At 36.9% G+C, this 17373-nt stretch overlaps 1 protein-coding gene across 18 annotated transcripts in view; it reads right to left on the reverse strand.

Moving 5' to 3' along the window:
• The window catches only part of CCDC88A (coiled-coil domain containing 88A), a 75574-nt gene that overhangs the window by 25289 nt on the left and 32912 nt on the right, over positions 1-17373 (reverse strand). For all 18 annotated transcript variants that reach the window (XM_048935209.1, XM_048935208.1, XM_048935206.1 and 15 more), the window contains 11 exons: positions 16635-16793; positions 14680-14826; positions 13503-13647; positions 12697-12884; positions 10926-11063; positions 7792-8862; positions 7164-7291; positions 4388-4526; positions 3584-3760; positions 2897-3058; positions 187-464 (listed from right to left, as the gene is read on the reverse strand). In XM_048935209.1, coding sequence (XP_048791166.1) covers positions 187-464; positions 2897-3058; positions 3584-3760; positions 4388-4526; positions 7164-7291; positions 7792-8862; positions 10926-11063; positions 12697-12884; positions 13503-13647; positions 14680-14826; positions 16635-16793 — 2732 coding nt within the window. The remainder of the gene's footprint in view (positions 1-186; positions 465-2896; positions 3059-3583; positions 3761-4387; positions 4527-7163; positions 7292-7791; positions 8863-10925; positions 11064-12696; positions 12885-13502; positions 13648-14679; positions 14827-16634; positions 16794-17373) is intronic.

Raw genomic sequence — 17373 nt, forward strand, 5'->3', positions numbered from 1 at the left:
AAAATCATATTCAACTTTCTTTCCTACAGAATAAGAAGAAAAAATTGAAATTTTCTTGAAATGGTGATTTTTCAAATTCTGAAGATCTTATATCTTTGAGTAAGGAAAATTTTATTCATACTAAGTACACAGCACTATTTGCTTAGAAAAAAGTCTTCTATTTTTAACATGCATGTCAGTATTTACCTATCTTCCAAGTCCTTATGCTCCACCTCCAGATTTTTGTGTGCAGATTTAAGACTTCCATGTTTAGCAATCAGTGACTCATACTCAGAAGCCTGGCGTTCATGTAGGTGCTCCAGTTTTTCGTGGTCTTTGAGAAGTGAATCGTACAGTGACTTCAGATCTTCCAGCTCTTTGAGCACACCTTCCTTCTCATTTTCTAAAGCAGACTGTTGAATCAACAGTTGTGCATTCTGATTCATTAGAGATGTACTTTGAGAATTAAGGGTAGAATTTTCAACCTGCAGTCATGAATATTTGACGAGAGAAACAAATTAGTTTCACAGACTGGATCATGTTGTCTGAATCCTCCTATTAAAGGGTTTTTGAGTGTTTAACTTTGAGTGTTTAACTGCATCTGTCTGGTTACTCCATTACCTGACAACCTTTAACAAGAACACTTTTCTTCTTCTATCCTAATAACTCAAATCTGTACACCCTTAAGAATATTTTGGATCATCAGTGATCCTAGTCATGTAAATCCAATCTGTGACACTACTAATATCCAAGTTCCTTTTATTTTGGTGCAACTCTTCTTAAAAAAAAAAAACAAACAAAAACCTCTTTCTAGTACAGAATCTCTATTGCTTCCACAAAACCTTGCTGTATCCATGTAGACTTCACAATCAGTCTTAAAACACTGCCATCCATTTAGCAGAGAGAAAGGGAAGCTATCAAACTTGAAAGGACCTAGCCAGATTCTGTTTGACTGAGAAGCTGCCAGTTACTGTTCTTTTCCCATCACAGTAAGTGGCAGCAGCTGATCACCTTATGTGCATGTTGAAGCAGCTGACAGAAGGCACTCCTGTGGAAGATCATGTTTTAAAAACTCTGTCAGAACAGTATTGATGTCCATTATACATTAAAGTATTCAACATAAGACGAAAATCTTTACTTTGCCTATAAAAAATTAACCTAATCTAATCCTTAGATGTATTAAAGAATTGAGGATACCTAACATACTTGTCACCTGAGCTGTAATATGCTCGTTTCCTCCTCTTTCTTAATCAAAAACAAAAGCAAATAAACACATTCACTAACTGACTGCAACTTCTAATACCCTCAAAGTATCTGTTAAGGTTAAAAACAAAACCAAGAAAGTCTGTTGCTGCAGTACATGCTATTACTGAGGAGCAAATCCCTTTCTGTTGGAACAGAAGCATTCTTTGCTGCAGATGACAAAGCTGAACCTTGACTGGAAATGAAGTAACATCTGGCAGCAATATATGTTTTGCAGTATATGCTGCAAAACTTCACAGACTGAATTCAAAGTTTGATTTGGTTCAGAACTCCCAGTTATTCTTTACTGCGTCATTTTTCTGATATGTTCTTTAGGGTTAACAGGAAGAATACTGGATTTACAGTTGCTTAAGAACAGCTTCAATGTAGTCAACATAGATCAGGCTAGTTTGCATTTCTGGTTAATAGTTACTTTAATTTTCTTGAGCATACTTCAGCTTTCATTTTGATTTAGATTTACTTGCTCTCCAACAGATACAAGAAAAACAGCTGAATTCTCAAGGAAGAGGAGGAACTCCCTTTCTCAAGCTGGGTGTGACATTCTCCTGTCATTTCCAGCTATTAACATCACATTGCTTAGTGAAGCTCACAGCAGCAACTACACTGAAAGCGAAAAATACTTCTTCCAACTCATTATCACAGTACTTGAACTTATCTACAGTTATTACCCTTACTTGTCAGATAGGAAAGGCTTGTGGTGATGTTCCTTCATGCAGCAAAAAGGAACTGCGTAAGATATTCTTGTTATTTTGACAAATGTTATTACAAAACAGCAACAGTTCTGAATCCCAGATGTACACCCCTACCTGTCTGAAATGCAAGATATTCCCATGCCCGTGCCCACTGATAGTTTAAAATCTAGATGAGACACACCATGTGCACAAATACTCTGTTTTGTACACAGGCTGGCCTGCCACAAAGGGGAGCACTGTGCACTCATTAGATTTCTGTGTGGTAGATGGAAAGTGCATCTGTGGTACAACAGCAGAAGGCAGAATGATGACTCAAGGCATTCACAAAGTGCATTATTTTTCTTTGCTAATTTATTCTCTCACATAAGGATTCCTTCACTCACTGACTGCCCACCTTTCGTCATTTTTTCACATCTATTTGTGCTGCACTGCTGAGTTTGTATTAATTTTCCCATCAAGTAGTTTTGATTTATAGAGCTCCAAAATCCAATCCGTAAAGAAGTGTATTTTATTTATCAGAGGAAAAAACCCAAGCATGTATTTAATAACACCTTGCTTTTTCTTTTAGGTATGACTTTTTATTTACTTATTTTAAACTCCAGCTATAAAAATAGAATGACTTCTTAGTCTCTGTGGATGTACCAACTGCTTCCCTGACCTAATTTAGAATTAAAAAAGAAATAATAATAATAGATAGAAGAAGAGAATCGACTCTACTCCCAATTGTAAAGCCACAAGTTTAAATAGGACAAACACAAGGGAATAGAAGCAACTTCCAGAAATTTTGTTCTTGATCATCAATCACTAAATCTCATTTGATTGTGCTTATTGCATATTATTTGCACATTCCCTTCTCTTCCATACGCGCACCAGAAACAAAATGTGACTTACATCACTGTAGTTAGCTTTGAAAAAACCTCTCAATTACATTTGTTTTTAAAAAGAAAATAAGAAAGCATTACCTGAAGTTTGGCATTTTGAGTCTGTAGAGTTGTATTCTGCTCCTGCAGAGAAACAGTCTGTCTCTGAAGTGCAAGAATCTGAGCCTGCAGATTGTTATTCTGTGTCTCAAGCTGCTTTAATTGTGTTTTCAGTGCTTGCTTCTCTGCTTGAAGTGTAGCATTCTTTGAACAACAAAAAAGAAAATTTGAGTTCACAGGCTTTTACGGAACTTTAGAAACAACACTTCCTCCAAAGGAAATAAAGCAGCATGATTTACACTCCTATCCTTTGTACTTCAGCTTCAGCAGCAAGAAAGATTGACAACATTCACAGATATTTACAGGGTGTAACAAAACTGTGTATCACCTTATATTACAGGAGTAACATACAATGATATCACTACAGTTTAAGACTGAAATAATGGCTAACTAGTATTTTACCTATGGAGAAATGGTAAAGAACTCTCACTGATGTCTATACAAACACCATGTGAGTCATTTGTGAGATATCTGTAGATTCAAAAGGGAAAAATTCAGGTTTCCATTTTTTTCCTTTTAAATGCCTGTCAAGTGCTTTACAGCATCACAAGATCCAGCTGTAAATTAGGTGATAAATTGCACACTTCTTTAAGAATACCCTTATACACATTACTGGAACAGCTTATGACAGCTATTTCAAATGAGAATAACAGAAAAAGCACATCTTACATTCCTTTCCACTTCAATTAATCGATCTTTAACTTTCAGTAATTCTCTAGTTGTTTCCTGGTTTTCTTTCTCCCACTTATTGACAGACTGATTTTCTTCTCCCTTTCTTGGAGGAGGATTCTGAACCATTCTTTCCTCTTCTTGTCTTTGTTTGAGAGCTTCATAGTTCTTTTTCACCTGAAATTATTCAGGACAGTTTGCATTCAGTTTAGTAGTTTTCATTTTCTACACCATACAACACCATATGACTGCACCACTTCCACAGTACAAAAAATGCTCTGTACTATTCCATCTGTAAATTTGCTTTCTTTATCTCTGATGAGATACTGTAAAAATGACATATGGATACTGATAGCTCAACCATAATAAACACTTAGTATGACTGTGAACCTAAAGGAGACTTCATTTTATTCCAGTGCTTCCAATTGTGTCTCTCGACTTTTATAACAAAGTCCAACAAAAAAAGAAATAGTCTCCTTGATTAACTAGCCATCGAGGCTCAAAGCAGATCAGGAAATGTAACTTGCTAAGAATTGACTGTTTTTGGCATCCCAAGTCAAACAGACTTCAGAACGTTTATCTACCTGACACATTCAATGATCACCAACTTCTTTTCATGTGATTTCAATTCTGGACCTCTATCTCTCCAGTTTTAAAAAGCAATTACACCTTTGCCCTGCTTTATGCTACCCCAAGGTTACTCATCTTTTTTGCTGTCTTAAACAAAAATACCAAACAAAAAGCAGAAACAACAGTAGCTGGAATACGATTCATGTAACCTTATGCAAAAAAACACATCCTTACTGTTTTAAGTTCCTGACGGAGTTGCTGGTTTAGATTTGTTGATTCTTCCAAACGAGCCTCCAAAGCAGCAATTTTCTCTTCTTTTATTTCAAGAGATTTCTTAAGAGTGGATTCCAATTTTGACTCCAAAAGTTTGTACCTATTCAAAGGCATACCACAAAGAAATGCTTTTCTTTCAACAATTATTTCAGGTTACCTAAATTTCACCCTGCTCTGAAGCTGTACGCCGGGGAGCTACATTCAAAAACATCCACGTGCTAACTCTAGTCAAAAGCATGAAGATGCCTTGGTGATAACATCAGCTCTCTAACAGAAATGGAAGGTAACAATCAAAACCATCTTTAAATCCTTCTTTCTCTCAAAACACATTAGATACACAAAAGAAATACTCAGCCACAACAGTAGGGTGCTGACTTTACAGGGAGAATTAAAGCGTGTGCTGACATCACCCTTCTTTCTGGCTCCACTCCAGCAAATGCAGCAGGGACTGCAACTAAATTCAAATGTGAAGTATTTGGAGAGCAAGATTTTCATCAATTTCCATTTCCTGCCTGCTCAAACAGAGGAGGCATTAGGGATGGAGAACGGTTCTTTGCAGGTGCATGCTCATTTGATGCATGAGTGTGTGAATTGCTCCCTCAGCCCAGCTGCTGCTATTTTAAGACTGTTACCACTCCTGACATATGAAGATTCCATTTTTTTTGCTGTATTTAAAATATTGTAGGGCACCTAAAAAAACAACCACGTTTTGGAGAGGAGGGAGCAGATTTAGGATATATTGCTTTAGAACAGTACTTCCTGAGACTGTCAGCGCAGGATATTCTAATGCATTATTAGATCTTTCAGAATAGAGGATTTTAGAAGGCCACACTCCACTTTTCAACTGCTCTGTCACTGTACTTGTGTTCAGAATTTGGAAGACATCCCACTTTTACCAGCTGTAGGATAAAATAGAAGCAGCCATAAATTCTTTCCTTCCTAATCTCAATTGCTGAAAAAATCTGTCAGAGTGAAGAGAAGAGATTGCAAGAGACTCCTGAATTGACAACAGCATTAGATCCAGTCAGGAACTGGAGCAGAAGACCAATGGTAAGAGAGTTAATAAGTAGAAAGCTGTCCAAAAACATCACGTAGTAGGATGAGAATTCTAGATTCTGAGATACAAGGAATAGTTTTCAGGCAGTCTGTGAAAAGTAGAACAGACAGCACTTCGTCTTTGTGAGCTGAAGCATATATTCAGCTACCAGTAAGTTCTGTTATTAGAAAGTTATACAGTTACTCCTTTTCCTTCTTCTTTTCGTGTAATAACAGACTCAATCTCCAGCATCCTTTTGAATACTGAACAACAAGAAATGGTACAAATTTCTGACCTCACTGCCATTTGGGTATTTCAGATTCAAGGTCTGAATCTACAAATGTTTGCCTAAAGACAGCTGCTGTTTGAAAGGTAGGACAAAATGGCAAGGAATTCAAAGCTAATTTATCAGATGGGATCAGCTGAGCCCCAGATAGAAATAAAGAGATTTTTCTCTAAATAAGGGGAAAAAAAAAAATGTGTTTTCACTTTGCAAAGTAAAAGGCAGGACAGTTGTAAAGCACAACTTCCAACCAAACAAACTTTCCACATTTCAAACAAATATTTCTCATTCACGATCCTCCAAGCAGTTTTTAAAAAGTTTTGAGATTCTTCTCATTCATTCTTGAACGAGAAGTATCTGAAATGGGAAAGAATATGATTCTGTACAGGTGTTTTTGGAAGCTGTACTACGTGAAATGGTTTAGGATCTGCTTAAATAGACAAAGTTCTAAGGACTGCTCTTGAAAGAACTTCTTATTTCGTGAGCTGAGAGAAGATGATAAAGGACACCAGCAGAAAACAAGAGATGGCAATGGCTCTATGGCACCACCCCACTAAATCAGCTTTGGCATCAAGAAAAGGAAACCGAAGAAATGTCATTTGGTTTTCTTTCAGTATAAAAGGCCCTAAACCAACCTATGTGTTCATGAGAACCACTGATAATAACAGATGATCATGACAACACCAGCTATTCCTCTCCCCTGCTTCTGTTGGTTTTGTTGTTGTTGTTTTTTAAGAAAAAAAATAGCATCATGAAGGAAAGACTGGAAAGACTGGCCAGAAGCCCACACTTGTCTGCTTCTCTTCTGTCACAAGTTTTCCCTAAATCCCTGCAGGACAAGACAGAACACAACGTACAACAGAGGAAACTGAAGCAGATATCAGGTAGCAGCTGCTTTATGCTGGCAGGCATGGAAAGCATTAGAAATATCTTAGTCCAGATAGGAAAGGAAACAAGAAATATCTTAGTCCACATAGGAGCAATTACTTTTTTGATAGATTTTACAAGAAAATAGCAGTAGGCAAAGACAGAATGTAAGCTAACATGACAAAAGTGTTAATAACATTTCTACCAACCAAAAGGGGAAAATCTTAAGATGAGCATACTACATTTTACTGTCACTGTTTCCACTACCAATTAGAACATTGGCTGTTTTAGTTACACATTAACCACATCTTCTGACATACTTCAAAAAATTTCGTAGTGGCAAAATTAGTAACTCATTGCCAAAGGCAGCCAAGTACATTTACTAATTGATTCATACCAAAGAACAGCAAGCTCTATTTTGTGTGTGTTACTGTGCATTAAAATCTGAACACATACAAAATGCAATCTATAAAACCATTTTATCTTTATGAATAAGACAGACCCTCACTTCTGTACTGTTTTTTGACTGGACAAGCCAATACCCTTCTTACCTGTCATCACTGCTCTGCTCATCACACAGGAGACGCTCCTTGTTCAAGCCTATTTTTTCAAGTTCATGGGAAAGTTTTTCTAGATCGTTATTCATTTGTTGGGTCTTCAGTTTTTCATTCACCAAGTCCTTACACAGAAAAAGTTAGTGTTATCATACAGATAAAATGTCTTAGTTTTCCCTATGGGACACATCTTCTATTATCACAGTCCAAAATCTGTCTGTGCCATTAACTCCCTTTCTCCCACTTGTTAGCTTTTCATTGTATCAGACATTCCACTGCAACCAGAAGTAGGATTTCATTTTAGTTCCTTCACTCCCTTCCTTTCTAACTTGGTCTTGAACATCAGAATCAAGGGGTAATGCTGCAGCCCAAACAAACACTAAGATGAAGAATCTGAACGACATCCATTTAACAAAGGCTCTATAACTGTCAATAAGCACCCTTAAAGATTGCAGTGTAAATATGACTGCATTTATTATTATTATGCACCTCTGTCCCTACTGCAACCCCTAAAATAATGCTAGCAGTTTACAGATTGAAGCATTCTTTTTTTTCCCCCAAAAGAGAGATATTAGTTCTCTATGCTATAAACAGACTACAAGAATGGTAACTACTTCCTATTTACCTCTCGTAAAGTGACAAGGGTTTTCTTATCAATGCTAGCTCTCTTCACAAGCTCTTTATTTTCCATTTCTAGCTCTTTCAGGCGGACACAGGACTCCTTGTAGACAGCTATTTGCTTAAACAGAGACTTATTTTCCTTTTCCAGATGGCTAATTTTGGCATTGTTTTCTTCTAAAGTACTGTCTTTAATTTCTGCTTGTTGTCGAAGTCTTTTGTTTTCTTTTTCTAGCTGTTTCTTATCTTTTTCCAGTTGAGAAGTCTCCTGTTCTAACAACTTATTCTCTTTTTCCAGTTGCTCCAGGCGCTTACTAGAAATAACCAACTCTTCTAAGTTCTTCTGCAGAGTTTGATTTTCGGACTCTAAATCTTGTAATTCACTTTCTAATTGCTGAATTTTCTTATTGCTGTTCTCCAGGGCTTTCTGTAGCCTTTGGTTTTCTGTGTCTAGACCTTGGTAGCTGACTTCCAAGCGTTCATTTTTCTTAAACGATGCTTTCATGAGTTCAAGGCTTTTTTTAAGCTGCTCCTTTTCGTTCTCCAGCTCCTTGTTTTCCAATTCTAACTGTGCCATTTTAATGCTCGCACCCTTTGAAGATTCAATCCTTCTTCTCAACTCTAAGTTTTCCTCATCAAGTTGAGAGTTTTCCTTTTCTAAGGACTCCAGCTGAAACGAGAGGTTTTTCACACTATCCAAAGCTTTTTTCAGCTTCCTGTTTTCCATGTCCAGGTCCGAGTTCTCTTTCTCTAAGGCCTCTATCTTCTCACAAGTGATATTTAAGTTAGCAATTCTTTTCTGCAGAGCTTCATTTTCCTTCTCCAGACGATGCATCTCATTCTCAAGTTCTTCTGCTCTCTCTGCTTTCTCTTTGTAGTGTTTCATTTCCTTCTGGACTTGTTTTATTTCAAATTCAAGTTTATTTAATTTACCGCTGTTTTCCTTAATGGACTCGTGAAGAATTTTGTTTTCATTTTCAATTTCTTTCATTTGTGCTTCAGCACTGAATTGTGAGCGCTGTCTTAAGGAAGCTATGGTTTGATTTGAACATTCGTTTTCTTGTTCTAGGAGTTTAATCTAATTTAAGGGAAAAACAAACTTTAGTAAGCAACGTGTCAACAAATAATTATTCCCATACACACACTAAGATGCTAGGACTGCATCCTATGGCCTTTTTACAGTAGGATTTTAAATGATTCTTACTCTACTGATTATTTCTTTGCAGCCTTACAGACGGTGCAAACATACATGGGTGAGAGTTTGACAAAAAAGCTCCTCAAATATTTTCCTCTTGGATTTCAGACAATACAAAAATGAAGCACACAAAAAGCCACAAAAGCTGTGCTTTATTTCTTCACTTCATTTCCTTCTCATTTGTTTAACAAATCTAGTTTGTATTTTCCTTAAAATGTGATTTCCAGACAGCTTTTTGTAGAAAAACATAAACAAAGTATAAAATTGCAGTTGAATTCTAAACCAAACTTGAGATGGAAAGAAGTGGGACAGATATGAGAGTGTCTTTCTTCCCCTTGGAAAAAGCAGAACTGATCTTTGGGATATGAGGGTGTCCTCTTTACAGTCAAATCCCATTTTGGGAAGAAATATCAAAGCTACATCAATTTTTCAGTTAAAAAGAAACGTTAGGACACGTTGCTCCAAAATGGCCTACAAAGAAAGTCATTGGTAAGATTAAATCATTTTCTTAAGGAACGTACTCTCAAATCTACTTCAAGAACAAGGATAGCTTTTATATCTCCATTTTTCTTCTTCCTCTCCACTTACTCCGTATCAACTTAACTTACTAACAGACTACAAGACCCAGAAAACTATTTAGATCAGCATTTAGAAATACACAGATCACATTCCATAAAGGATGTTTGAACAATAAACCATCTATGAGAAATGCAAAGAAGTGCCAGCCACAATAAAAAACAGAGCCAATGATGTGTTCTTTTGTACACAAGTCTAAATACAACTATTAATTACAGGATCTACATTACTTCAAAGCAGAAATAGTCTCACAGAATTATCAGTCCCACTTCATCACAGAAAACAACACGTGTATTCCTGATGGCTACAAAGGGACTCAGGGCCTATTCCTGAAAGGTTCTGCATGCTCCAAATACAATGCACTGATCAGTTATTGTAACAAAACAAGATAAGATGACACCTTTGCTTTAAAATGATCCCCACTTATCTTAAATGAAAGTACAGGATCATGCCAAGCACAGTGGTTGGGATTTAGCTTCCACGTCTGGAATTTGATGTTTTGATTAAACAAGGGCTTTACAAGCTTACAGAACTTTTAGAGTATTCTGTACTCCAAAATACTGTACTCTGTAATTTTCAGTTAAACCCTAAAATATCAAATCTCACTAAGAACTAATAAAAGATAACCACAGGTCTAATTTTGAAGGACTTGATTACTAACAACAACTTCCAGAAGTCTCCATAGCTTGTCTCCTACTAGCTGCCTCCTACCAGCCTTCTGAACTGCTCACCAAAAACCTGCAGAAGCTCTGACAGTGCCTGCACCCATAAGATAACATCAGTACCCTTCCAAATACAGCCCACATCTTTTACTAAGGCACAGATTCCAATTTCTAGCAAGCAAAACAAGAAATTCTGCCATCATTTTTGAGCTGTGACTAGCTGGTAGAACTGGTGCAAGGGATGTTTGGAATGCAGGGCAGGATCCATTGTATCCAGATAACTACAAAGGTAAGTGACAGCCTCAGCAGCAGAGCAGCTCAGATATAGGACCCTGCAAGAAGTGGCTGTACAGTTCTCAGTAGTACTCCAACACTACTCCAAACACTGACCAGCCACCTGAATCTTGTTTTTCTCCACTGAGAGGCGTTTGGCTTAACTCCAAAGTTACCAATTTCCTATTCTGGCTGAGCTACACCCTCTAATCAACCACAGCAAATACACAGCCCACAAAAACTCAACACTAAAAAGTCCCAAAATTAACAGTAAAGACTCAGCTCAAAATAAGTTGTGACTCTCACTGACTGCAGGTCTTAGACAAGTTAACTTGCTGCAGGTATTGCTACATCTACAACTCCTTTATGCCTATAGAGAAATAAAAAAAGAACAATACAATACAATGCATTAAGACCTTTAATTCTTTTACTCACTTGTTGTTCTAAGTTTCCTCGAAGCGTCTCAAATTTCTTTTCAAGTTGTACTTTTTCTTTCATCAAATCCTTAGTCAAGTTTTGATTGATCTGAAGACACTGTTTCTCTTGGATAATTTCCTTTTCCAGTCCCTCAATCTAGGAAAAAAAAAAAAAAAAAACCACCTTAAAAAGTTAAGCCTTGCCTTTACTCTCATATAGATGAATAAGGAGAGTTAGAGTAACTTTGTTTTGAATGCAAAACAATTCATTTCAATTTGTTCTTCAATGACTTCTGACAGACATTCTTTTATGTTAGCAGAGAAAACGACCTGTAAGCTACTTTTTCATAAAAAGTGCTGGTAATATTATTAGGCTTTGGATATTTCCCCAAACACCCACTTTTGTTTTTCTGAAAGTGGAATTTCTACTGCCCCTTCATCGCCTGTTCATCTCAGACTTCAGTAGCAATACTTTCAGAAACCAATTACCTGAATCACACCCCTACTTGCTGTTAAAAATAGTAAGGAATAAAACAATATCACAGGAGACCATGGAATAACAAATTCTGTTCTACAAAGCAATTCAGTGATTGGAAATATGCAAAAAGTGTGACATCAATTAAATCAGAATTGAATTATACTTCTACTTTGGATGAGAACACTAACATTTGACCAGCCTTCTGTTTATTTTCCCTCTGAAATTAAGATAGTCCTGATCCCTAACTTAGCAGAGCAATGCATGTTCTATGAGGATGTTGGCACTTTGCAGCAGAGAGGTAACTGGCTCAGTCACCTCAGCAGGAACAGTCAGGTACCACCTGGAACCAAATTTACCCATAGCCTGCCCAGCTGTCTCAGCAGGTCTGTGCAAACTGAGCACCAAGAGTGGGGTTGATACAACCACTCAGTCTACCTGAAAGCATGTCTAGATAGAAAGACTACGTATAAAATATCTGTAACAAATATTCTGTTCAGCTTCACTCATTTTTCTGAGGTCAATACAATTCACAGCAGTGCTCTTAGAGTCAAGTGAGAGAAGAAGGACGTGCTGGCAGACATCAGAAGTGGTAAGAACACTATCAGACAACAAGGGATTCCTTTCTCATTCTTTTCCCCCAGCTGTCTCTTACCTCTTCTCTCTCCAACACGAATCTCTCTAATGTCTGACATAGCTGTTACAGAAACTTTTAGACATTTTGTTCCTCTGTACTTAGTCCCTATTTTTTTCAGTTTTTATTCCCTACAATAATCACTAAGTCATTTGATATGTATCATTTGTAGACTAAAATACTGTAGATCAGCACAGATAAATCTGAGTAACTTCTCTCATTTCACTTGAGCAGTTCCTTGACTCATCATCTCTATTTTCTCAGTAATGATCAAGAATACATGATCAAATTTTCTGCATATGTGAAGACAGGTTTCTCTCTCTATATACACATAGTTCCCCCTGTGTAATAATTACACAATTAAAGTAACTTTTATCAAGAATCATAAAACATTTTCATTACATCCCAATATTAACACACTGATTTTCCTCCCTACTGTGAGAAGAGCCTTCTGAATAAAATGATCCCATTTGGAAATTATTAATTAGAAAAAAAATATCTTTCCATCTCTCCTGTAAAATTGTCTTCCTTACCCTAAACTTACAAGCACCATACCACTACTCAGACACTACCAATATTTACTTTTGCCAAAATCAGGGCAATGCTTATTATGCTATGCCTTAAAAAATAGCAAGTAAAATTAGGCAACTCATACACAACTCAAAACACACTGGTGAGTACCTTTTTGTTCAGTCTTTGGTTTTCTTGTTCCATTTTCAGAATCCTTGAACTATTGCCTCCTACAGAATCATCCACTGTGCTCCGTAGTTCTTCCACTGTTTTCAGTAAGGCTTGGTTTTCCTTTTCCAATTTCAGTAATCTGCTTGATGTCTGTTCAGTTACCTCAAGACCAAGTGACTTATGTGACACTGTGACAGCAAAACACAATTAAAAAAAAAAAGGGTGAAAAAAAGGTAATTTGTCATTACCTGGAGTCATTCAAGGACAGACTTGGCATTTTTAGATTTAGAAGCCTATGATTATTCTGCAGTGCCTCCTATTTGAATAGAGCATTAGTGACTCATTTTCCTCATTCAAGGAGAAAACTACAGATGCAAACAATAAATGTCCTACATATTCTATAGTGCATAATCATGATAGAGTTTTCCCCAAAATCTCCTCAAATCCTTGGTATGTGATCCAGGAACATGACCAAGCGTTCTTATACCAGAAGAATCAATATTCTTGCTTCAAGAATTACTGTAATTACTGAGAAACCTTAGTAAATCTCTCCTAACTTTCAGAGTACCAAGGCAGAATACAGACGTTTGAATGCCAAAACCATTTAACTCCAAGGTATTTATGGGTTTTACCCTTTGAACACACGGTTGCCTCTGCACAGATATAGAGGCCTGAGTTTAAAAAAGAAAAAAAAAAAAGCAGCAATAACTAATCAGGATTAGGAGCTTTAATTTCTTAATAGCACTCTCCCTGCCAAGCCTTCATTTATCAACTCCTTTCCAGTTTGCAAATATTATTAAACTTACCTTCAGAATGATCAGTAAACCTGCTTATCTGCTCAAGTTCCCAGCCAAGATGTAGTGATTCATCCATACTTCGTTTCTGAGCCATTTCTAGAGCCATGTTTTCCTCCATAAGTTCCTCAATCTTCCTTCTGTCCATATCACGCTCCTTAAAAATGATTTCATGTGTAACTTTAGAAACAGTTACATCTCAACATGCACAAAATTATTGACTATCAAGTACGCAACAGAAATGCAGGGTGCCTTTTCTAATTTGCCAACGCACAGTGAGACAGGGAGGAACAGACAAAATTATGGAGGACACAGAACAGAAGTGTGGCAAACAGCAAAGACAAATATAATGCCTCTTCTCAAATGACAAATACATTTTCTTTTCTCAACATATCCTATGGCCACGACTCAATTTATTGTTTTTCAAAATTCACTTCTCTCAGAATATCAGGAAAGGAAGCATATGCAATAAGCACAGCTTGTGGCACTCACAACAAACAGGAGGATCAGTATTTGTCTCTCTACTATAAGACCACTTCCATGCAAAAAGCTGTAACAGGAGTGGGTCCACAGTGAAAGAGTCTCAACAGCCTTTGCAAGTCCCCCTCTCAGCACATTCTACTCTTGTAGGAAAATAAAGTGCAGCTATAACTCACTATCAATTTCTGAAAATTTTCAGATTAGAAGGTAAACTCCTGCTCCTCAATGAAAACTGAAAGCAAACCAAATAAACCTGCAAAACGGGCAAATTATGATTTTATACTTTACAGTATTTACTTTTGAGGGAAGAAATGGTTGAAAACAATAATTATTTTGAGAAAAACCTTCTGGAAAATATGTCACTTTATTATTCTAGAAGTGGAAACATGAACCATGTACTGATCTAAGTACTTAAGAGACAAAAAAATACCATATCATCCAAAAAACATTTATCCTATCCTCTTACTAATGAGTCTCATCAGCATAACTTAAGCTGATCAAACATTTTGGAAGAGTATTGCTCTTTGCAATTTTTATTTCCCCAAGCAGAATCAAGACTACTGTAGCAAAGCCCATCAGAAAAAGATCAGTAAACCAAGACATACCTTCCTTTTCTCCCACACCGTTCCGACAGGAAGGTCTTTTAATAAAAGTACAAATAGAACTCTAAGATTTTTAGTAGGTTTCTTCGTCATCCATTTACACTTACCAACTCCATTTCATGTAGTTTAGCTTTTAATTGGAGATTCTCTTTTTCTACCACGTGTAATTTATCAGAACGGAACTGCAATGTCTTTATTTGATCCTCAAACATTCTCTTTGTTTCCAGCATCACTTGGTTGTCTTCCATTAACTCCTACAAAGGCAAGAGAAACAAACAGGATAAAATTACTGTGCTATTAATACAACTTTGATACTCATCACACCTAGCTTTAGAAACGTTTTAATGCTGAACATTCATTTGAGAGCTGTAACAAACCTCAGAAACAGATTTACAGCAGTTACACGTAACTGAGCGACACACAAAAATTTTCAAACTTAAGTGTGCAGTGACCAACTATACCTGAAAAAGAGATCACTGAATATAATAAATATCTTTGAACTCCTACCTACTGAAATGCTAACTTATTACGGAGCAAACCAAACTAATTAACAACTGTCTCTATACAAGCATGCCTGAGAGAAAATAATTCAGATAGATGGCAGGCCATAGAACATGAAAACAAATTTTAATTTCTTATTAGCTTAAAATGCACGTGAAAATGAAATTCATCCTAGATGAGGACGAGGTTTAGTTTTAGGAATCTAATTCTAACAAAGATACAAATGAGCACAGAACCCAGAGAATGGAAAAAATTACCTTATAAGGCAGAATGCTGTCGGACTGTGGAGCACAAAGAACTATGACAGAACGTGTGATATGTCACAGACTTCAAAGAAGCAAAAGACTGCTATGAAAGGCTGTGGACACTTTACCAGTCCGGTCTTAAAGGATGGATGAACACCAAAGCTTTGTTTGGAGTGGTATGGAAATGTAAGAAATACTCAGCACGTTTACAGTGGGGCTGAATGTGATCCTGAGATTCCCATCCAGCTCTGTGATTTTAAGAGTCTACATTCAATGAAGAAATAACATGGAATGACACTGTGCAACTGTGTAGTTTAGCCTCGTATCTCGTTGGCTTTTTGGTCATTTTTACTTTAAAGAGAGGTTTTGAACTAGTATCCTAATTTTACTTTTTCAAAATAAACAGATCTTCACTTCCATTTTAGTTCTTTCTGCTTTCCTAGGAGTTATGTTTTTTAATGCCCACCTTGAAATCTTCTTAAAACTTTAATTAGCTTTGACTCCCATAAGTGATGATTTCACTCAAAAATTCTGCCAACTTTCTATTTGCCTTAGAAATTTGCTACAATGATTTGATTTCTAAACTAATTCTTGCTAGAAAAGCAGGTGCCTCCAGCACAGTGTCAGTGAATCTTTTTCAGTGCATTTTATCCATGGAATCTTGTCATCTTATTTAGCATTTACTTAGAAAAGTACCCTCTCTTTGGAGATTTACAAAGGAGAAAAAAATTACTAAATTACTACACCTTCAATATACTGTTAATCAGCTCCTCATTTGAGTTTCTCAATAGCTAATACGTATATCCTAAACAGTCCTTCCTATTGGTCTTGAGAGCTTGGAGCTATGGTGGATACTGCTGACTTGAAATCATAGAATCAACCACGGTTGGAAAAGACCTCCAAGATAAAGACCTCCAGTCTAACCATTCACCCACCACCAATGTTTCCCCACTAAACCATGCCCCTCACCACAACACGTGAACATTTCTTGAGCACCTCCAGGACAGTGACTCCCCCACCTCCCTGGGCAGCCCATTGCAATGCCTCACTGCTCCTTCAGAGAAAGAAAAGGTTCCTAACGCCCAACCTGAATCTCCCCTAGCACAACTTAAGGCCACCATGAAAACGTGGAATTAGACACAGGGACTCTTGCATAAGAGCTGTGCTTTACCATATAAGACTGACTACTATGTATCCCAGAGCAAAAAGATAAACATTGAGATGTGGAGCAATGTTGTAAGTGATCAAAACAACTTCTAAAGAACGACAGCAAACAAAAAATGATGGCTAATCAGTATTTTCCCAAGTTAACATACCTCCATTCTAGCTTTGTAGAATTCCATATCACGCAGCCTCTCTTTGTACCGGCCGACTTCACTTTCGAGCTTGTCAACTCGAATTGCCTTCTCACGAAGAATATCCAATTCATCTCTATAAGCTCTGGCAGCACGGGCATCTGAGAGTAAACTCTTATTCTAGAAAATGCAGAATTGCACACAGTATTAAAGGACACGAATATTTTTTTCCCTACGCGTTGATTCTTCAAATATGCTACCAAGTTGATGTTCACTGGTATCCCAGTGAGGCCATTTGTTATTTCTGATCTGTACACAATTCAGGAATTCAGCCACAGAATGCTTTCACAAATGCTCTTAGCTTTGAAAGGAAGACGACCACTTCTGACTGTGTTCAAATCTCATGCTCCTAGATGGACAAATTCTAATCTCTGGTTGTGAGCAATTGATGTCTAGCATTGAATTAGAGACCTGAATCAATATTTATTTGCCAAAATAAACAACTGCAGACTGTTTATCAAATTGCTGAAGAAGTTATAGCTGGTGTTTAATAAGGCAATTCACAATAGAGGCAATAGCAAAAAACAGATGTCCAGCGTGCACTTTTTACATAAACTCTCCATAGTTTATGTCTGTTTCAGAATATGTACCAAAAACAGAGAAACAAACAAGCTTTGTTACTTCACACATTTATCATAGCTACACGAGCAGCAAACATAACAGAATTCCAAGAGAACTGTGCTGGCCTTTTCCAAGCTTT

Source organism: Lagopus muta, chromosome 2 (genome assembly GCF_023343835.1).
Source record: "Lagopus muta isolate bLagMut1 chromosome 2, bLagMut1 primary, whole genome shotgun sequence".
Classification (NCBI taxonomy): domain Eukaryota; kingdom Metazoa; phylum Chordata; class Aves; order Galliformes; family Phasianidae; genus Lagopus; species Lagopus muta.